The sequence below is a fragment of the Onychostruthus taczanowskii genome, unplaced genomic scaffold (genome assembly GCF_017590055.1).
Source record: "Onychostruthus taczanowskii isolate IOZ18803 unplaced genomic scaffold, ASM1759005v1 scaffold10, whole genome shotgun sequence".
Taxonomy (NCBI): domain Eukaryota; kingdom Metazoa; phylum Chordata; class Aves; order Passeriformes; family Passeridae; genus Onychostruthus; species Onychostruthus taczanowskii.
The window spans coordinates 15,924,423-15,945,312 of record NW_024496526.1 but is presented as its reverse complement, the minus strand read 5'-3'; the positions used below and the strand labels follow the sequence as shown (position 1 = coordinate 15,945,312).

Genomic DNA, 20,890 nt, shown 5'->3' with positions numbered 1-20,890 from the left:
TCTCTGTAATAATTACTGTATCACACCACTGTAGGATGTGGAAGTTGGGGGCAGAGCTGCAGCTCTACATACACGGGGAATGTAATCCTGCAGGCACTATAGACTTCCATGAACAGAGGAAAGCAGATCAATGGGATCTCAGACTAAGAAAAGCAGCAGTGTCATGAAATAAAATAATGAAATGATGTCCTTTACTCTTGGACAGGCTTTTGCTGTCCAACTCCTACCTGTAGTAAACTAAAAGGAGAGCCACATGTTTAAATCATGGGTGTTTATACACAGATCTGCTGATTTTGGGGACTGACGCCGTCGAGGTTTTTTTCTCCACATGTTTAAACCCAAAGTTATTACAAGCAAAAAAGAAAACTAACAGCAAACTATTAGAAAGAACTACAGTTATGGCTGCTGATTCCAATTCTCCATCACAACATTGTCCAGTATCAATCCAGCTCTGGTCTTCTCCTGCTCCTTCCACCTCACCAAATTACGGCTCTCGCAAACTCTTCCCAGCCCGACCCCAAAACTGCTGCTTCCCACCACACACGTGGGTACAAATTAGAAATGGGAGACAGCCCAGCATGCCAGGAGAGCTCTTTCTTGTGGGCATCCTTCAGCATGAGGCACAGTGACACGCACACTCTCTGCTGACCACCATTTAACTGGGATGCCCCTCTGGAACACACACCCATGGCCTACTCCATGGTTCTGTGCTCAGCGCTTAATAAACCAAAAATAATAAGCCCAAAATAAACCAAAGCACTCCAACCGTCTTTTGGAAATTACAGAGGACATAATTAAGCTCCAGAAATAAGCAGACAACAGCAATTTCAATATAAACATCCTACTTGTGTAGGGGACTGTCTCATTTCAACTCTGTGTTAATGCTCCAACTCTTACTTCTGGATCCTTGCAAACATCTAGAAGGCTTCTCCCAACATCTCCTCGAGTCCAGAATTTAGTTTGACATTTAAAGCCATTACATTTTAACCTATTTCAGACGTTTGAACACGTAAGTTTCCCTCGAACCAGCAGAAAACATGGTCAGGCCAGTCCACCAGCAGCACCTGACCAACACGGCCAGCGGGGATGGAGACACTTGGCCTCCCCAGCAGAAAGCCATGGAAAAACACATCCCGACATATATATTTGAACAAACCATTGCCCAAATATAGCCGGGCACCACCGACAACCAGGGGCTGCCACCAAACCACATCCCAACCCCGCAAACACCAAGTCCAGCTCCTGGACTGTCTATCCCTGGAAGTTCAGCTCGGCAAAGGGTCTTTGTACAAGTGGTCTTTGTACCTTCACCACCGCAGGGGTTTAATAACTCAAACAATAAGTCAAACAACGGCCTGGAAACTGGGGGGGCAACGCCGGGGGCTCGCTGTTATCCCGGGAAAACAACACTTTCGGGACTCGGCCGGGGCTCAGCACCCACCGCACCACCCCGAACTTTGCCCGGCGCCCCCGCCACCATCGCCCCCCTCCCCTCCCGCTCCGGAGGGGCCCAAAGGAGCATCCCCGGAGCATCCCCCGACAACAAAGCTGGGGCGGGGGGCGCCGGGAAGGGGCCCGAAGTGACAGGCGGTGCCCCCCCGGGGTAAACAGGGGGTAAACACGGGGTAAACAAACAGCCCCCCCCCGCCCCGCCGCTCCCCCCGCACTCACCTCAGGGCCCCCGGGCGCAGGGAGGAAGGCGGAGACGCACACAAAGGGTAATAAAGGGGGAGGAGGAGGAGGGAGCGGCGCTCCGCGGGGCCGCCCCCGAGGGACGGCGGGGGGGTGGGGGGTCTCGGTGTGTTTGGGGGTGGATGTGGAAGAAACTCCCCGGCGGGGCTGCGGGGGGGCAGCGACTCGGGGCCCCCCGCCCCCGCCTCGGCGCGGCGCTGCTTCGTGTCCCTTCAGCGGCGCGAACAACCGGCCGTCCCGCCGCCGCCCCCCCCCGCGCTCCTCCTCATCGCCGCCGCCGCTGTCGGGAAGGAGGAGGAGGAGGAGGAGAAGGAGGAGGAGGAGGAGGAGGAAGAGGAGGGGAGGCAGCAGCGGCGGCCGCCACCGCGCATGCGGGGACGACGACTTCCCACAGCGCCGCGCGCGCCGCTCCCGGAAACGGATCCGGGACAGGGAGGAAGGAAGTGGATGAGGAGGGAGGAAGAGGGGGGTGAAATGGACGGGGAGGAAGTGACGGGAGCGGAGGGGAGGGGAGGGAGGGTGAACGGGGAGCGCGCGGTGACGCGAGGGGGCGGCGCGCGCGGGGGCCGGTGGGAGCGCGCGGGCGCGGCGGGCCCCGCCCTCCGGTGAGGGAGGAGAGGGCGGGAAAGCGCCGTGAGGGCAGCGCCGGCAGGTGAGGGAGGCGGGAGAACGGAGAAAGAGCCGGCCATCTGTCCCAGCCTGCTGCCCCCGCCGGGCGGGACGTGCCGAGCAGCGGAGGATGCGCCCTCCCGCCCGCCCTTCGTCTGCTCGGGCTCCGGCGTCTCTGAGGGAGCCGCGGATGCAGCCTGTGAGGAGGGTAACGGGGGCTGCGGGATCGGTTTCTGAGGGGATGGATGGCTGCCCGGGGTGGGGGGGTCTTGGCTGCCGTGTGGGGGTGAGGTGAGGGCTCAGGGTGAGGGTGGCCGCCCTCAGGTGACGGAGAGGAGGCGGGAAACGTCGTGAGGGGAGGCGGGGGCCGGACGGTATCCCAGGACACTCCAAGCCCTGTAGGGCTTCCCTCATTTCCTCACTTCTGGGCTCTCTCAAGGTCCTCCCGAAACCCGCTCTCAGCGTCCCCACAGCCTCTCATGGACCCTCCCAAGCTCTTTGAGGCCTCTCCATTCCCTCGCCAGGGTCGTCACAGACGCCCCCAGCCCCGAAAAGTCACCCCAGTCAGACCGCCCACCTTCCCCATTGCCGCAGCCCTTCCCCAGATCCCTGCCCAGATGGACACGCTGCCCCCCGCCCCCTCCATTCATTTTCAGAGCATTCCCAGACCCTCGTAGCCCCCATAAATTCCTCACCCCAAATACCTCAGGGCCACTTCCAAACCCTTCCCAGGATCACTCCTAAGTCCACTCAAGACCCTTAATTCCCCCCAAATCCCCCTTAGAGCCTCCCTCAGGCCCTCTTGAATCCCCCTCAGAAGCCACTCAAACTTCTCAATCCCATTGTGATCCCCCAATCCCTAAAGGTTTCCCCTCAAACCCCCTCTGGATCTACCCAAATCTCTTTAGGGACCCCCCAGTCCCCTTAGGACCCCTTCAAGTCCCCTTCAGAGCCAGCTTGTCCAGAGAGAGATGCTGTGCTTATTGTTATAAACTGCACATTATAAACAAGGATGGCCAGTTATTCCTGTAAAAACGTAATTGTTGTGTCTTTTAGTGTGTGCTTGTAGCTTGTTCCAGCTGCAGAAACAGAAGGACATGATTTTAAACTCTCTAAAGCATCCTAAAGCCAGTGCAGTTTAGATGTGTGTAAACATGGGTTTAATGTTACCAGAAATAAATTTAAAATTATTTCAGCATTTTGGCTCTTTTTCACTAGGAAGATGGACTGCTGCATCTTCATTAGCTAAGAAGTGATGTTCATTACAGTCCTTAAAGATGACCAACACCTAAGTACAGTTTCTGACTGGGATTGTTTGGAAAGCAATGCTATTTAATAAAATGTTAATTTTCTCCCAAGATGAAACCTTCTGCAATGGGCAAGCGAAAGTTGAAGGAGAGCAGTGCAGAAAGTGCTGAGTGCATTTCCCAGGTCAGTAACATCTTCATTCATTATTTTCTTTTCAAGTTACGGAACTTTTCCACCCTCTGCCATTCATGGAATTTGTATTTTTTTTTCCTGGTTAGAATGACTGGTACAGATACTGGATACAATTGTTAGGGCACTAAATGGCTTTTGTATCTGTAATTCTTTCAGCTGCCCACCTGCTGGGTGCTTCAGGTGTTACAGTAATAACGTAGTAACTCAAAGTTTTTACTTTGAGTAAAAACTCAAAGGATGGTCTTGTGCTTTTGGAACTGTTTGTGGCCACAGATTTGCATAAATTTATTTTTATCCACTTTTTGCCTTCCAGTTTGTAGGGTGAATCAGAACCCAGGTGACATTTTGGCAGCAGGACAGCAGCTGCCAAGTCAGTTTTTAGTTTGTCTGGTTTTTTAAAACCTTTATTCTCCTCTTTCCCCAAAGTTGCTGGTTAAAAACTGCAATGCATCTTGCAAGGAATTACCCCTGGATCAGTGATTTCTTATATATTTTAATATTTTTAATTGCTTTTTCTCCTTTATATAATATTTATACAATACTCTGCCTCCTGCAGCTTTATTCTTACTTTCAAGACCCTTGTATCCTTGATGGCAGTAAAGATTTATGTGTTATAGAATATTTGTAACACCACAAAAGTGCCTAATTTACTGTTATTTTATTGCTGTGGTTACATTATTGGTAAATTCCGGTGTTTGGAGCCCCAAATATTTTTCCTGTGCTGTGTTACATCCCTAGGTGCAGAAAATCTTACGTGAAAGATTCTGTCACCACTGTGCTGCTGGAAAACTGTTTGGGCTGGAGCAGCAGTACAGGTGAGTGAGCAGGCATTTCTAATTTAACTGCAGCAGTGAAATAGTCTGAAGTCACAATTTTCTGCCTCTGATTTACTAAATGATGCAGGCTTAAGTGACTTCTAGCCCAGTGCTTCTAAAAATTATTTGCCTCGGGTTTTGACAGTTTTTATACAACTGCTCCCTTCTGGTTTTGTCAGGATCTGAGTTTTGGATTTCTTGTCCTTGTTTCACATCTCTCATTCATGAAGCACTTTTCTTTTTGATACTTTCAGTGCATGTCCTAAGACTTTGTGTAATGGCCTGGCAAAGCAAGGAGTTAAATTCTCTTGCTGTGATACTTTGTTTTTGCTTTTGTTTGTTGGTGAACTGCGTTAGAAGTAAATGTTAAAATTTCTGTGCCAACATGATGTTTGTTGAAGCAGAAACCCATATTCAAACCTACTTCTGGGACCTTCCAGATGGGGACTTTAGGGTTAGGAAGAAGGGATTTAGTGGGGCAATAACACTGTCCCAGTACTGATCATTTCACAGATGCAGGTCAAATTCTGCAGATAACAAACCTGTATTTAAAGAACTTGTTTTAAACAATTAATTTTTCCAAGGCTGACTTAAAGTAAGTGGAATCACCTGATGTGAGCACAAGTTTTCACTACAAGAGGGACAAAACCATTTATGAAAACAGTGTACTGTACCTGCAGGGCTCACATTGGCATTTTATGGCTGTTGTGAGGAAATGTGCTTCTGTTATGTCAGTTTTACACAACAAGCCTCCCCCATTCATACCGGAATTCTGAAAAGCAATTCACAGGCTGTGTCCTCACTGGTAGTGATTTATCCTGCAGGGAAAGCACAATGCACTCCCCAGCTCTGATTTTCCCTTCCCAGGATGTGTCAGGGCTCTTGGCTGGAGCTGGCTCTCAAGCAGGGACCACAGCCACACGTGTTGGCTGACTTGTCACCCCTTCAGAAGCAATAGCAGGGTGTCAGTATCCCATATTCCAAAAGCACGTTATTGATGTGTAAGCATTTGGGAATTGCAGGTGTCAGAGGTTGCTGTAAGCACTTCAAACGTGGTTTGAGGTGATGAGTCTCTCTGCAGGTAATTTCGAGCTGGTGAGGAATAGTGGTAGCACAGAAAGCAATCTGTTTCTTCAAGAAGTAATTATTGAAGTCTGTCCTTTCAAGGCTGAGAATTGCAGAACTTTATGAATTAGTGATACTCTCAACTTCTGCATGTTTTAATATTTTAAAGTATTTTAAGAGCTCTGATCACTGAGCCCTTTGTACTTTATTGTATTACATTTTGCATGCCCTGAGTGCTGGCTCTCGGAGCAAGCCGAAGCGGATCCAGTTTTACTCTTTGAATTTTCCCTGGCTTTGGGGGATGCTGTCAGCTTTGAGGATTTCAGCCTATTTCTGGTTTCAACACAGACATTTGCTGGAGCTGCTGAAAAGAACCACGGTGCACGGGGAGAGTAATTCCGCCCTCATCATCGGCCCGCGGGGATCCGGGAAAACGGCGGTAGGAGCAGCTCTCGGAGCTTTGTGTGGGTCCAGCAGAGCCTCACTGGCATCCTGGGAGCCTCTGCAGCTCTGCCTGGTTTTACAGAGAGAATTGCTAATGGTTTGCCTGGAAATGAGCACGTTCCAGGACTTGCTGTGGAAATTCTGTTCAGGAGCAGCGTGGAGAAATCTGTTCCTAACGCTTGTCTTTGCAATTAAAGCCGTGTTCTGATTACTCTCTAATTAACCTGGTTTTGGGCCCTCACTGTAAAAATTATGAAAAGGCATCCGAAAGCTCTAAAAGGAGTGGTCTGAGGGGAGGGTTTCTCCATGGCTGTGTGTATACAGGGAATGGTCAGGAATATTGTTACCTGCCATGGAGCAGAATATTCCTTGGTGGTTATGGTTTATAAGTGTAGGCTTTGTATTTTAAGGGAAGGCACATGCAGGGATGACCTCTAACTTAAGTGTTTAATAGTTCAACATTATTCAAACACTCAAGTCTTTAATGTTCACATTAAATGATGTGATGAGAATTTGTGGTCCTTTCAGACACAATATAAGTTAGCAAAATCACCTATGCAGAATCAATTACTTCCTTTTTATATATCAAGTGAAAGATGCTGGAGTAAAGAAAATAATGTGTGTGTATATTTATATATTTATACTTGCACATAGGTGGGAGCTACAAATCCTCCTCTGAAGAAGCCAAAGCAAATAGTACCTTTTAATTTTTAAATTTAACATTTCCACTACTTACAGATATTTTAATACAAGTTTTTACTAGTAACAAGATCTTGATGGACAGCAAATTTGGGAGTTTTATAAGCAGCAGTTGGTGCAATCATGCAGTTTTAATTTTGTCTTCCAGAAGAAAAGAATAAGCAGAGTTTCTTTTAAGATTCAAAGCAGAGATTTCTACAGCATCCAAAGAAGCCATGAAGCTGAATATGGCACCAACTCAAGAGTCAAATTCTCTCACATCTCAAATTCATAAAGCTTTTTGATTAAGGCAGAAGCCCCAGATACTGGCCCAAAAAATGACTGAAATACCAGAGTTATTTTCCTTTCCCTCCCAGTTCAGCAGAATGAGCAAATGTAATTGTAACAATCATGGTGAAGGCAAAGTTGTCATTTTAGTGTTTTAGTCTGGCAATTACTCAAACATGTTCCCTAATGAAACCTTACACACTGTTTCCTGTCCTGTAATACCTGTAATTACACTTTCCTTGCTGTTAAAAAATTTTCTCACAGAAATTCTGTAATTTTTCTTTCCTAGTTATTAAATCATGTCTTAAAAGACCTCAGGGAAATGGAACAAGTGAGAGAGAACCTCTTGGAAGTCCATCTGAATGGCAAGTAAAACATCATTGATCCAGGGTTCTGTTATATTCAGCTCTGTGTTTTGTATGTACTGAGTGAATTCTTGCTTTCAGCAATTTAGTCCAGCCTAAATTATGGACGTGTTTGTCTGTAAGCTCTGAAGTGCCTCTCTGTAGAATTTCTCTATATGGAGAGAACTTCTGTGCTCAGTGACAGAATTAAGTCACTTGTCAGGTACAGAAAACTCGTGTCCAGTCTGATTTTTAAAAAGGCAAAAAGCTCTGCAAGGCTGGGAAGGGGGAGAAGCTGCTGTCAAGTTCCTAGTGGGAGTGAAGGAGCTGCCAGTTCTTCATGAGGAATCCTTTCCTTTCAGGGCTTCTGCAGACAAATGATAAAGTGGCCCTGAAGGAGATCACCAGGCAGCTGCAGCTGGAAAATGTGGTTGGGGACAAAGTTTTTGTGAGTGACTTCATTCACCCCTCCAAAACCCTCTCCTGGGACACTGGGGCTGTGTGGGATGGAGCCTGCAGGACCTGCCTGGGCTGTGACTGCCCAGGGGCTGGGGTTCCATTGCTGATTGAGCAGTGCTGATGCATCCTTACTGCTTTCTAAAAACCCACCAACTTGTGCCTCACAGGAGGGAGGAAGGGAACTCTGCCTTAACAAGCCCCACAAAAACAAACTTCAGTATTCCAAAGTTATTCCAAAGGATTGAGTATTTATAGTGTTCCTTAAGTGTTCCAGACTTAAGTATTCCAAAGAAACTTTATTCAGAGGCGTGGGGAATTTGGAAATGTTGTTTTTAGCATTTCAAAACAAAGATTTCAACCAAAAAGCAGGACCTTTAATATTATTAATTATTATTAATATTATAATATTATTATATGTTATCAACCCTTTTTGGTCTATCAAAAAGGAAGTCTATGCAGGCTTCCTAGAGTTCTCATTTTCCATGGAATTTCTATTGAAATATTTGCTGCTATTTCCCTTTTCCCACAGATAAACTGATTTACATGAGTACTGAAGACAGTTCTAAAGAGAGTGAGCAAAGTGCTTGAAAATGAATTTCCCTCATTATCTGTAACTCACATCCAGAGGTTAAATTGGTTTTTCTGCCCCCTTTTGATTGGGCTTGTGCTCTCCAGTTCATTATTTCTCATCTCACAGCTGGAGTGCTGCGGGGTGGGAGGATTTGTGTGACTGGACCAGGATGGGCACAGCCATTCAGTGGGTTTTTTTTCAGAAGTGTTTGATGCTTCCATCTGTTCAATAAAGTTGCCAGTTAAACCCTGCACCCTGCTCCCTCTCAGTGGAACACGTTAGGTGGCACTTTTTCCATGTGTGTGGCTGGAAAATGAGGATGCAACAGCTATTTCAGGAAGGATGGAGCTGCCTCTGAATTGAGCTGATTGCAGGCATTCTCCTGATCACTAATTCTTGCCTGTCTGAGGCAGTTTGGGGATTTCAGACTGGGAAAAATGGATGAATGTAGAGTTATCCCTCCTTGTTCTTGTCCTGAGGAGTTTATCATTGTACAGCATGAAGTACCACTGGACATTTTTGAAAGCAGACTTTTGGAAGGAACTGGCCTCCACTGCATGTCTGAATTTGCTGTAATTAGACAATTTGGAGAATGACACTACAAATCTATTCTGAAACTCCTTTCTTTCCTGTCTAGGGCAGTTTTGCTGAGAACCTTGCCTTCCTCCTTGAAGCTCTGAGGAAAGGTAAACACTAAAAATCCCTGTTGTGAAACTCTGGGTCACTTGACTGGAAAGTGGAGGTTTTTAATTCTACTTTACAGGTAGAATGAAGAATCTTAGCCCAGGAATGTGACATAGTTACAAAATAATATTAAAAAATAGTAAAAAATAGTTAATACTGATTACTACACTGAACACAGTATATACACCTGCTGTGACTTCTAAGGCTTGCATGTGATGTTAGCTGTGAAGGACAGATTCTTTTATCCAGATTGATGCTATTAAAAATTGTTATGTTGTTTTTAAAACAAAATTGGCCAAGTCTGTGTTCCTTGTAGCCAAAATGCTGTTTGGCACAACACTACAAAACCTTCCCAGTTTTTCCATGTAGTTTCCTTTTTTCTGTTGGATGTGTAGGAAAGGAGGGCTTAGTGAAAAGCTGAAAGATGATGTGTGCATTTTTATTTAACCCCATTATTAAAGAAAGCTGTAGCAATGCAAGTCTAATGCTGGAGTTGCCCTGCTAACTCTCCAAATTTCTCTCAGGAGACCGAAGCAGCAGCTGCCCAGTTTTGTTTGTCCTGGATGAGTTTGATTTGTTTGTCCACCACAAGAATCAGACCCTGCTCTACAACCTCTTGGACATCTCCCAGTCTGCACAGACCCCAGTGACAGTTATTGGGCTCACCTGCAGGCAGGTGAGAAATGGCATTTCCTCACTCCAGGTTTTTAGCTGTTCTAAAGGGACTTCTGTCTTGGTTGGAATGACTTCTCTTTCCCTGGAACCTTCACTTCCTAAGAGATTTCGCTCAATTATCCATTTTTCTGACTTTTTAATTGGGAAGGGGGATGTAAAAAAAAAATAATAATTTGTGCTGAGAGCAATTGAAGATGCCCAAAGCCTTCAGTTTCACTGCTAAAGGAGCAAACCAACATTTCTAAGGACACACATTCAGGATTAGACCATGGTTCACTCTTTGGAGGGGCTCCTGAATTCCTTGGTTGGCAGTTGGCAAGGACTTAAAAGCAGTAACTGTGTTTAAATCTCCTTTTTTTTTTTTTTAAAGAAACCACTTCAGTAGGATGGTTTCTTAAAAAAAGAAAATTAGTTCAGGATCCCTTTTCCTAGCAAAAGTCACTTTTGCTAGAAAATGAGTTCAGGATCCCTGTTCAATTTGCTATTTTACAATGACATTAGCTGGAGATAGTTGGGTTGTGGCAGGAAGAATAATTAAAACCTCTTATCAAAGCCTGATTCTGGGTTTGACTGGGATCAGGTGATACCCAGCTGGGCAAATTTCTGGAAGTTAATAGAGAGGTTAATTGTTGATTTAATAAATTACAGTCTTTCCTTTTGCATCATCACTGTCCTGAGTCTGGTGTGCTCCTCACCCATTATCTAGAACCTTTTATTCCCTGTTTTGGTGTAATTAAGGAAGTGTCTCCAGAGTGACAGCTGCTGTTTCTGAGGAGATTTTTTTCAGCTCTGAAGTATTTTTGGGGATTTTTAAGCTGTATTCTCTCAGGCTGACAAAAGCACGTGGCCTGTCAGCTGGCACCCCGGTGTGAGCACACAACAACTTGTCCAGAGCCCTGATAGGCTGCAAGGCTTGGTTCAGCCTTAAGTAGCTGAAACATTTCCATAATCTATGGAGACATTTTGTGGGTTTCCTAGCAACAAATGATCCTGTGTGATGTGCAGCATCACGTGGGCCAGGATGGTTGGTGGCATTGCAAGGCACATCAATTAAAATCATCAGCAAAGGGCTTGTTAGAACATTGAACTTATGTTACAACATTTGAAGCCTGAGAATTCAATAATTCTTTCTTTTTTCAGCACACTGTACTTCAGTGATTTGTCTGTGCTGTAGCAAAGAAACCCCAAGTTCATCTGCTTTTTTAATTATTGTTTTTCCTTTTTTTTCCCCATCAAGGATATCCTGGAGCTCCTGGAGAAGAGAGTAAAGTCAAGGTTCTCCCACAGACAGATATATTTGATGAATTCCTTTGATTTTAAACAATACATTAAGATATTTAAGAAACAGCTTTCTCTTCCTGCTGAGTTTCCCGATGAGTCTTTTGCACAAAAATGGAATAATAATGTTCAGGTACTTTAAGCACTTTATCCTTGATTTTAGGAAAAATTCTAGAGTGAGAGCAGTGTAAAGCTGGTTTACTTCATACACATATTCTTTACCAGTAAAAGTGTAAAGCTTTTACCTAAGACTGGCATTTCCTTTCACTGGCTGAGTGTGCTATGGAATAAATTAAATTATTTTAGAGCATCTTTGCTTATTGAAGTCTGGAGGTAAAGTTGTCACAGGAAAGACCAAAAAGTTGAGGTTGGATATGAAAACTGTATTGTGAAGTGTAAGCTGAGCTCTTTTAAAAATATATTTACCTGTTATTTTTCCAGGTGAGTGTGAAATGACTAAAAGTGAGTACGAGATGGTTAAAACATGGCTTTGTTGTTTCCTGCAGCATCTGTCAGAGGATAAAACCGTGCAGGACGTGCTGCAGGAGCTCTTCCAGCACACCAAAGACCTGCGCTCGCTGCATCTGCTCCTGGTGTGTATTGGGGTGTTCATGGATCACCTCCTTGCAGTAATTCCTGAGCAGCTCTCGTGCTTGTCAGGCCTTTTGGCTGAGCTTTGCATGAAACAGCATTCATTGCACTTGAGCCAGCGCTGGCTCCTTGCAGCCTGTGCTGTGTCAGTGAGTGGGGTAACTCCAGTTCTGCAGCAGTTACCCTCTGAGGATGGACTGTTCCGTTCAGGTGGGGCTGAGCTTTTGCTGCTTAACTTTCTCCAAGCCTTCCCATTTATAAAACAAAACTGTAGGTGAAACCTTTTGAAACTGTTTGTTCCTTTCTGAGATTGTTTTTGGTTCCTGGTGGATCCTGACATCTGCTCTTATTGAAGCCTGGTTTTTCTACTTGAGCTTCCATCACCACAGAGGAGCAGCAGCTCTCTGGGAGGGTCTTTTTTAAATTTAAGCTGCCTCCCTAATTCTGCTTTTGAGCACAGCTCATATAAATGCACTGACACTTACAGAGGATAAATAACACATATTTAACCACCCTAAACTATCCCTGTGCTTGTGTCAGTGTGAAAAGCCCCCTGCCTGCCCCTGGGCTGTTGTGCCAGCCCGGATGTGTGCCCTCCCAGCTCCTGCAGTGCTCAGAGCCACCCTGAGAACCAGAGCAGAGCCCTCTTGGTGGTGCTCAGGGCACTGGAGTTGGTGACAAGATTGCAGATTATTCCTAGTGCAGGGCAAAAATCTGTTCCTGTGGTTGCAGTGGAGGCCAGGAAAGGAGCTGATGGCAACCAAGAGCCTCCCTGAGAGCAGGGAAGAGCTGAGGCTCAGCTTTCCCCTTGTCTGCAGCATGTGCTGAGCTTTTCCTTTGGAAAGAGATCTTTAGTTCTGAATCCAATAAAAGCACGTAATACAGATTCTGGAGGGATGAGTGAGGAGTTCCTGGACAAACTGTGGGAAGAGCAGGTTCTGGGGAGACCTCAGAGCCCTTCCAGTGCCTAAAAGGGCTCCAGGAGGGCTGGAGGGAGACTGGGGACAAGGCATGGAGGGACAGGAGCCAGGGAATGGCTCCCACTGCCAGAGGGCAGGGATGGATGGGAGATTGGGAACTGGGAATTCCTGGCTGGGCTGGAATTCCCAGAGCAGCTGTGGCTGCCCCTGGATCCCTGGGAATGTCCAAGGCCAGGCTGGCCAGGGCTTGGAGCAGCCTGGGACAGTGGAAGTTCCCTGGGCACAAAAGCAGGTGCAGAGCAGCTGTAAGTCATTCCTGCAGCAGCCTGTGAGGCCTGATCCATTGCCATGGATATAAACAGGTTCATGAGGATTTATCTCCTGGAATCGGGAGGCTTTAAGGTTTGAAGCCTGGAAAACCTTCCTGGCAAGATGAAATGGAGGTTTTCATCACAAGAAATGAAATGCAAACCCTGTTAGCGGGGTTTTGGGCGTGAAGCTGCTCCGTGTGCGGTGCATCCATTCCTGTTGCAGGGTTCCCAGCAGGAGTGCAGTGAGCTGTGTGTGTTGCAGATGCTGGCTGGCAGCGCAGTGACCGTGCACCACCCCCTGCTCACGGCTGCAGACCTGCAGGAGGCCAGCAGGCAGCACAGCACCGACTCCAAGGCCAACATTGTCCATGGTAAAGCCCAGCTTGTCCCCAGAACTGGTCTGGAAGCAGGGGAGGTGTCGAGTCCCTCCCTGGAATTCTCCAGGTGGAGGAGATGCTGTGTAGGGAGTGTTCCCTGTGGGTGTGAGCTGCTCTGAGCCACACCTGCCTGTGGGCCCAACAATGCCAACTTGGACACTTCCAGTTGTCTCCTTTTTGTGGGAACAGCCCAATCCTGAACATTTCTCCTTCAAATACACAGCAAACAAATGTTCTCTTATCAATCCTCTCCAGTCTCAAGCTGCACCAAGGGAAGTTTAGGTTGGATATTAGGAAAAGTTTTTTACAGAAAGGGTGACAAAGTTCTGGAATGTTCTGCCCGGGGAGGTGGTGCAGTCCCCATCCCTGGTGTGTTTAACAAAGCCTGGATGTGGCACTGGGGCCAGGGTTCAGTTGAGGTGCTGGGGCTGGGTTGGACTCCATGATCCTGAAGGTCTCTTCCAACCTGGGCATTCTGTGAATTCTGTAAGATTTTGAATTCTGGAATTTCTTTACATAATAAAGGTACAGAACACCAGTGGGTGAGGCCCAGAGCATATAAAAATAGAGGAATGAACAGAGTGGGTGAACTGACTGTGCTCCAAGGAAATACTTGGAATTCTTGTGATTCCCTGCAGGTTTGTCTGTGCTGGAAATCTGCCTCATCATAGCCATGAAACACCTGAACGAGGTCTATGATGGAGAACCCTTCAACTTCCAGATGGTTTACAATGGTGAGAGCAATGCCTGAGCTTCACAAACCCTGCCCCACTCACTTCCTTCTGACTGCCCCTTTCTTCTCCTGCTGCTGCAGAATTCCAGAAGTTCATCCAGAGGAAGGCACATTCTATGTACAACTTTGAGAAGCCAGTTGTCATGAAGGTGAGCCTGAAACGCGTTTCCTTTTGAGTTGTAGAATATCCCAGTTTCAGTTCTGGGGCACGGACTGGCGTGGTCAGACGCAGCCCTAGAGGGAGCGGGGTGTTCTGGGGCAGGAATGGTGTTCCCTTGCAGCGCCCCTTTTCCTTCCCAAGGCCTTTGAGCACCTGCTGCAGCTGGAGCTGGTGACGCCGCTGGAGCGGCCGTCGGCGCGGGCGCAGCGCGAGTACCTGCTGATGAAGCTGCTGCTGGACAGCAGCCAGATCATGGACGCCCTGCAGGTGTACCCCAACTGCCCCACCGACGTCAAGCAGTGGGCAGCCTCCTCCCTCAGCTGGCTCTGAGCTCCACCAGCCCCGTCACAGGGAATGTTTACCTGCACCAAGGTGTTTGGATCACTGAATTTTTGGAAGCAGTTTTCTTTGCTGATTCATTTGGGGTTTTCTAGGGAGAACGGTGCTGCTGTTCCCTTCCAGCAGCCAGAACTGTGCCTCACTCACTGCCAGGTGCTTTAGCTCAGCTCAGTGCCAACTCCTGCTCTCAGTTCCCACTTGGAGAAATCCAAGCTCTGGGGTTTCTCCCTGTGGCCGAGGGCTCTGGATCCTGGCTCAGGCCCTGCTGCCCTCCTGGCTCCCTTCTACAGCCCCATCAGGTCACAGCTCACACTGCACTTTTCCATCTCAAATCTGACCTGACATGGAAAATGTATCCAATTAAATCTTTAATCACAGCTGAATTTACTTCATTAAATGTTTAATCCAACAGCCTGTTTGGTGCCAAGTACAAGGTAACATCATTCCATACCAAATTTTTGGAGCAAAACTCAAAGAGCTTGGCTCAAGAGCTGCTGTAGGACCAGCCCCATGTGTTTATTGTAAAATAAAGTTTTCGAAGAAGCATTTGCAAGTCAGAGTAGTCACATTTTTTATTTTCCCGCTGGGGAAGAGGGCAGAGTATACATTTGTATTTGTACAATATTTAACAATCACTTTATTGAGGGCGAGGGGGGTTGGTTGGTTTTTTGGCACCTGCAGAAAAGCAGCAAGTGCCTTTTAACAGTAGTACAACAACCTGTGCCCAAAACACTGACAAATACAAAGAGGAAAGTTAAAGTAATCGCTCACCAAACTCGAGAGGTAACGAAGAGGAGATGGACTGAAAAAAACAAAGTGGAGGGAGAAAGCAAAGCAGTCCTGCTGGTTGAGTATCTGAGGTAACAGATGTTCCATCAAGGATGCTGCTGGAGTCCTTTTGCCCAGGGACGTGTATTGCAGCTTCCTGTGTTTTGTACCAAGTGTTCCTGATCAACAGAAATGTCTTTAAAATGTAAAAAAAGCTGGAAAAGAGGAGAGGGGGTGATGACTGATTGTGGATGCTGATGGAGGCAGGACAAGTCTCGGCACTGGTTACAGGTGAGGTTTGAGAGCTGCACCGCTGCCAATCCTGGGTCATTCCGTGCTCAAGGGGAGTTTGGGAATACCCCAGGAAGGGCAGCTCTGGGGACGTGGGGCAGGAACTTGTCACCCTCAGCAGTCGCAGCTGGTGAGGCCGGGCAGCAAGGGGCCAAGGGCAATGCCAGACTCCTCCCTAGCACCCCATTCCCGGATCCTGCCCTCGCTGCTCCCAGCTCACTCACTGAGTGCTCTGAAGTGAAACTGGAATTCCCTCCCAAGCCCTGGGGCACAGCTGGAGCAGAGCAGAGTGGGGAGATCGTTCTGAGCCATTAAAGCTTCCGGGAGGAGCAGCCTTTCCTCAGGGACGCTACATGACGCTGGTAATCCCAGGAAGCTGGGAGTGGAACAGGAACAGCAGGGATATCCCAAGGGTAGGAGCCAGCCCCGAGCCTGCAGCAGCTCCTTGGGAAGGGTCACACACAAGGAGGGACTTGGATACAGCTTCACTTTCTGCACACATAAGGAGGGACTTGGATACAGCTTCAATTCCTGCGTCAGATTTCCAAGGGCACAGAATGAAACCAGCCCGTGGCTCCAGCTCTGCCAGGGCAGGGGCAGAAGCCCCGAGGAGCCCGTGGTGGAATTTGTTCAGAACTCCCTCCTGTCCTGCTCTGTGTGAAGTTTAATTAAAAGTGGAGCACAGTGGAAGCCAAAGGGAAGTGTCCAGTCAAGAGGACTCCACAGACTGGATTTCCTCCCCTTTTCCAATGGCCCCTTGGAGTAGGATCCTCGGGCACGGCAGTGCCACAGCCCTGGCTGGAACATCAGCCCTTCCTGCCTCCCTCCCTGCCCAGAGCTGGCTCTGCTTCATCCATCACATCCCACTGCTCCCAGGGATGAATTCCCAGATCCAGGTTCCAGCCAGCCTGCAGGAGCTGCCACCTGCTGCTCCCCAGGGACACTGGGATGGACACACGGAGACAAGGACACACAGCACACCACGGGCCGCTGCCGGCTCTGCTCTCCAGGGGCTTACGGCATTTATTTTCCTTGGAATTTGGTGTGAAGGATCCAATCAATGCAGTGGGACAGGATTTGGGAGAAGCACTTTGGCACCCAGCTACCAGCCACTGTAATTCCAGCACAAGGCTTGACACCCCGAACTCCAGTGCTGGAGTTGTGAATTTCCATGATTTTCCTCGTTTTCTGTGAGTCTGTGCTCTGGCCATTGAAATTCCTTTCGTTACCTCGGAATGGTCATTGCATATCGTGAGCAGAACTAGGTTATCCCTGAAATTTGTAATGTTTAGGATCTGCAATCTGTGGCTAGAAGTTTGTGTGTGACTCCAGGCTCAACCTGCGGCTCACAGGCAGTGAGCTGCACTCCCCTCCCACGGCACCGAGCTTTGAGTGGAGGGAAGCTGCAAATCTCCAAGCAGAGGGTGAGGAATTAGGGAACTGAGCTTCCTGAGGTGATCCTGAAACAGTGACACAGCCCCCACTGCCTGGCGGGACAGGGAACACGCGGCGACCTCGGCACAAACATAAATAGGAAAAAGACTCTTTTTCAAAAAAAAAAAACAACAAGAATTCAGAGCTTTCCAGTGTCACAGCTCAGAGAAAATTAAAAAAAAAAAGAAAAAAAAAAAAGTCATGCTTAAGGTTTCAAATATTCCTCAGACACAGCAAACCTAAATAGTATTCAGTTAAATAAATGGATGAGATACTCTGGGAAATGGAGGGAAAAGCTTTCAACTAAAAGAGGAAGGAAAATTTTCTTTCAATAAACAGCACTTTTTCTTTTTTATACACAACAAGCGAGTACAAGAAAAGGCTAAAAACACGGCTCTAGGAATGGCCACTTCCTGGGGGCACGGAGCTTTCCCCTTCTTAAATAACACAGGGCATTGGGAATACATCATTTACAAAACACGGAGCGGTTTATTATTCCAATTAGTGTTGTCAATCATAATTTAGCGAGGTGGAACTGAGGTATACCTGGTTGAGGGAGGTTAAGTAATACTTGGAAGCCTCTTTGCTCTATCCCATTGATTACTCTTGTTTCTGTACACGGAACAGCAGCACACGGAACATTCACAAGCTGTGTCGTAGTCGCATTACAATAGTCATTTTATAAACAACAACGAATGCAATAAAAACGAGTTACCCTTTTTTTTTTTTGTTGTTTTTAAATCTGAAATGAAATGTTTTTGATTTAAAAAAAATAACAGTAGTTCATTTAAAGGAATTAGTCTCTTCTGACAGGGATTAAGAAATCGGATGTCAGTGTTTAAAATTCTCATTAGCCCGTTCAGGTCCGGATTCTTCATTGTAAGTTCCTTATCAGCACGTGAGGGGTTCTCAGTCACGTCCTTCAGGTGTAAGCAGGGAATGCAGAAAGTCTCATGGATCCACGTCGGGGAGGAGGAGGAGGAGGGGAAAACAAAGGATAAACACCTCTTGGTGATGTTCCAGAGAGACTTACCATCCGTTCTTGCCACCCGGAACAGCAGTGACGCCAGCAGTCCGTGCGCTGTAGCAGCTCCAGTGAAGAGTCCTGTGGTCACTTCCTGACCAGTGCAACTATCATAGACTGGATTCTTTGGGAGGAAAGTCAACGTTTGTCACCATTGTGACCACAGTCACGATGTCCTCTGTTGTTATAATGTTAGTGAGTTTTTGCATCTGGATGATCCTCTCCTCCACGCAGCCCGCCGACAGCCGCGCCTCGGCGTCGTGATCCCAGCACTCCTCGATGGTCTCGCACAGCATCGCCATTCCCTGCGGGAAAGCAGCCAGGGAAACAGCACACATCAACAAGGGCACTTCGAGGGACACGTGGCAAACGGGAGCCTTGGTGTCCCACAGGATGTGGGGCTGGGGTTGGTGTGAACCTGGAGTGTCCCGTGGGGCCTCAGCTCTGCTTTGCTCTGCACTATTGAACAAAAACTGTTCGACGACAGCAGCAGGGAGCAAATCCTTCCCTGCAGGGCTGGAGCCTCCCAGTGTTTTAAAAGGTGAATCCCTCAGCCACCAACTGGGACTGAACTGCAAAGTAACTCCAGGATCTCTTCTTCCACCAAAAACCAGAAAAAACCCCTCACTTTCTAGTACTGAAGAAAGAGCAGTCTGAGATGAGGAACCTTCACAGCCCATTAACTCCTAGTGGAATTTGGAACCCCTCCCAAACCCCAGCGTGATGCACACAACACGGCACGGACAGAACGTGGGATTCACAGTCGGACGGGTCACACTTACAGAATGTTTCTGCCAACACTCCCTTAGGACAGGCCTCTTCTTTTTGTGCACCACAACTTCCTGCATGTCCTCCAGGGAGGGGTGCTGGCCAATCTCCTCCTCGAAAGGCAGCATGTACTCATCCACGGGGCCTGCGGAGGGAAACACCGGTTAAACGGGAAAGGGAAGGCTGCCATGCTGGCATGTCGGCCACAATCAGAACCCAGAGAGGTTTGGTAGGAAGGGATTCCAGCCCCTGCAGTCCCACCCTGCCCGAGCTGGGCCCTCCCAGAAGGGCAGGAGCTGCAGCTGCCCGGGGCAGGGCCACGGGGAGGTCGCTCACCGTCGGCGGCCGTGCAGCGCGAGGCCAGTTCCCAGAGCACCAGGCCCATGGCGTACATGTCTATCCGCAGGAACGCGTCCCTCTGGAAGTTGATAGCACCTTCGAGCACCTCGGGAGCCATGTACCTGCGGGTGCCCACCTGCAAGGGCACCAAAACACCCACGTTTGTGCCCGGAATCATCCCCAGCACGGGCACCACCCCGCCTGCTGCCGCATCAAACCCCTGCTTCGTCCCGCATTAAACGCGGCCGCGTTGTTCCTGCGTTGGGAATAAATCTTGGAGGTTTCATCACCCAGTTTCTAAATGGAAATTAAGTAATTGATAAAATATTGTAAAAGTTCTAGTCCAAATCGCCCCGTCGGGATAAAAGGGGGGATAGGCCATGCAAAGAGCCTGAGGGGAGATTCCCATTCACATCCAGGTAACAGCTGGATCATGCCTGGAAATAACTCAGGATTTACCTGTCCATGGGTGTCTCCTGCAGACTTTCCAGCCTCAAACTTTAAAGCTAGACCGAAATCAGCAATACAAGCCGTGAGGTTGTTTTTCAGCAGCACATTCTTGCTTTTGATGTCCCTTTCAAGTTCAAGGAAAAAACCACAAATTAGAGATAGAACACAAAATACAGTAAAAACTCTAAGGAAAAGGGAACAGCAGAAAACAAGGAACATTATGGTATGAAAGGCAAGAAAATGATAAAGAAAATAGATAAGTTAAACAACAAAACAATAATAATAAAACCTTGGGGGAGTGCCCTTGCAGACCTTAATGGGAATAAATGAGACACTAATTGGAACTGTAATTTTGTGCTTGTTGTTAAAATAAATACAGATGAATGATGGCTGTAGGGATAAATGGAGATATGGAGATGGGTGATGCATGTGGGATACATGGAGATACAGAGATGGAATGAAAATTTTGCAATCCAAGCGTGCAGTGACTGCAACTTTGTTCAAATAGCAGGAAACAAAACGCTTGGAAAAAAGCGCCTTGGAGGGGAGATCCAGGAATTCCTGCAGGACCAAGAGGTGGTGAGGGGCTGCCTGCAGGATGGCCACGTGTCCCTGCACTCCCAGGGCAGTACCTGTGGGAGATGGCCGGCTTGTGGCCGTCCTTGAGCCCCGGGATGTCCTCGTGCAGGTAGGCCAGGCCCCGCGCCATGGTCTGGGCGATGTGGCACAGCTCGTTCCACGACACCACGTTGGCCTTCAGGAAATCTGTCAGGGACCCCTGCAGAAAAACAGTCACACACCCAGCTCAGCCTCACTGCTCCAGGGAAAACCTGCAATTCCTATCTGTAGGACTTTTGATTGTCCTTCCTTGTGGACCAACAGCAGTTTCAGAGGGAAATACTCTGAATAAACAGAGATGAAATCATTCAGCACCACAGTTTCAGAGTGAAACACACTCTGAACAAATCTGAAAAGATTTTCAGAGTGAAACACACACAAAATTATTCAACATAAAACTGAATGTATTCTTAATTAATTGTATTTGTGTTTCTTCCTTTTGCTGTCACAATAGAATCGATCTGTATCACTACATTTTTATTCTTATGAGCCAACAAGTGAACCAAAAATAACCCCCCAAAAATCTCTGCAAGATGGGAGGTTATGTATTTTAGGCAGGCTTAGATTTGGGATATTAAAATAGACATATCCCAAAAATCCAAAAAAAGGCAGAATCAATTTTTGTTTGTCTCCTAAAACAACTCCTCTATCAGCAAAACCCGACGACAGCTTCCTCAGCTGCCTGAAAACGAACTGCAGCGAATTCACATCCAGTAAAAACCGAG

At 47.6% G+C, this 20,890-nt stretch overlaps 3 protein-coding genes across 13 annotated transcripts in view; 1 reads left to right on the top strand and 2 right to left on the bottom strand.

Moving 5' to 3' along the window:
• MBD5 (methyl-CpG binding domain protein 5) overlaps nt 1-2,060 on the bottom strand; it is a 115,568-nt gene extending 113,508 nt beyond the window's left edge. For all 7 annotated transcript variants that reach the window (XM_041403498.1, XM_041403479.1, XM_041403488.1 and 4 more), the window contains exon 1: nt 1,672-2,060. The gene's annotated coding sequence lies outside the window, so the exon portion shown is untranslated. The remainder of the gene's footprint in view (nt 1-1,671) is intronic.
• Nucleotides 2,061-2,227: 167 nt separating this feature from the next.
• On the top strand, nt 2,228-16,023 carry ORC4 (origin recognition complex subunit 4). Of its 3 annotated transcripts, none has more exons than XM_041403973.1 (14): nt 2,228-2,500; nt 3,661-3,732; nt 4,480-4,556; nt 5,970-6,060; nt 7,321-7,396; nt 7,738-7,823; nt 9,043-9,091; nt 9,614-9,765; nt 11,002-11,175; nt 11,549-11,635; nt 13,127-13,235; nt 13,880-13,975; nt 14,056-14,123; nt 14,276-16,023. In XM_041403973.1, exons 1-14 carry the CDS (start codon nt 2,432-2,434, stop codon nt 14,462-14,464), a joined length of 1,395 nt encoding a protein of 464 aa, XP_041259907.1. In that variant the 5' UTR covers nt 2,228-2,431; the 3' UTR covers nt 14,465-16,023. The 3 variants fall into 3 exon arrangements, with proteins under 3 accessions (XP_041259907.1, XP_041259897.1, XP_041259916.1); XM_041403963.1 differs by having other exon boundaries at nt 2,228-2,509; XM_041403982.1 differs by having other exon boundaries at nt 2,264-2,344.
• A 10-nt stretch (nt 16,024-16,033) lies between these two features.
• Nucleotides 16,034-20,890, bottom strand: part of ACVR2A (activin A receptor type 2A) — a 51,076-nt gene continuing 46,219 nt past the window's right edge. For all 3 annotated transcript variants that reach the window (XM_041403932.1, XM_041403950.1, XM_041403942.1), the window contains 5 exons: nt 20,180-20,325; nt 19,557-19,671; nt 19,095-19,233; nt 18,773-18,903; nt 16,034-18,295 (listed from right to left, as the gene is read on the bottom strand). In XM_041403932.1, the coding sequence (XP_041259866.1) occupies nt 18,101-18,295; nt 18,773-18,903; nt 19,095-19,233; nt 19,557-19,671; nt 20,180-20,325 (726 nt within the window). In that variant the 3' untranslated portion in view covers nt 16,034-18,100. The remainder of the gene's footprint in view (nt 18,296-18,772; nt 18,904-19,094; nt 19,234-19,556; nt 19,672-20,179; nt 20,326-20,890) is intronic.

Excerpts from the sequence above, each read along its gene's own strand:
- ORC4 (XM_041403963.1), top strand. The coding sequence starts at position 2,432 with ATGCGCCCTCCCGCCCGCCCTTCGTCTGCTCGGGCTCCGGCGTCTCTG. Across the intron at positions 4,557-5,969 it reads GGGCTGGAGCAGCAGTACAG|ACATTTGCTGGAGCTGCTGA; the intron begins GTGAGTGAGCAG and ends GTTTCAACACAG. Across the intron at positions 11,176-11,548 it reads AATGGAATAATAATGTTCAG|CATCTGTCAGAGGATAAAAC; the intron begins GTACTTTAAGCA and ends TGTTTCCTGCAG.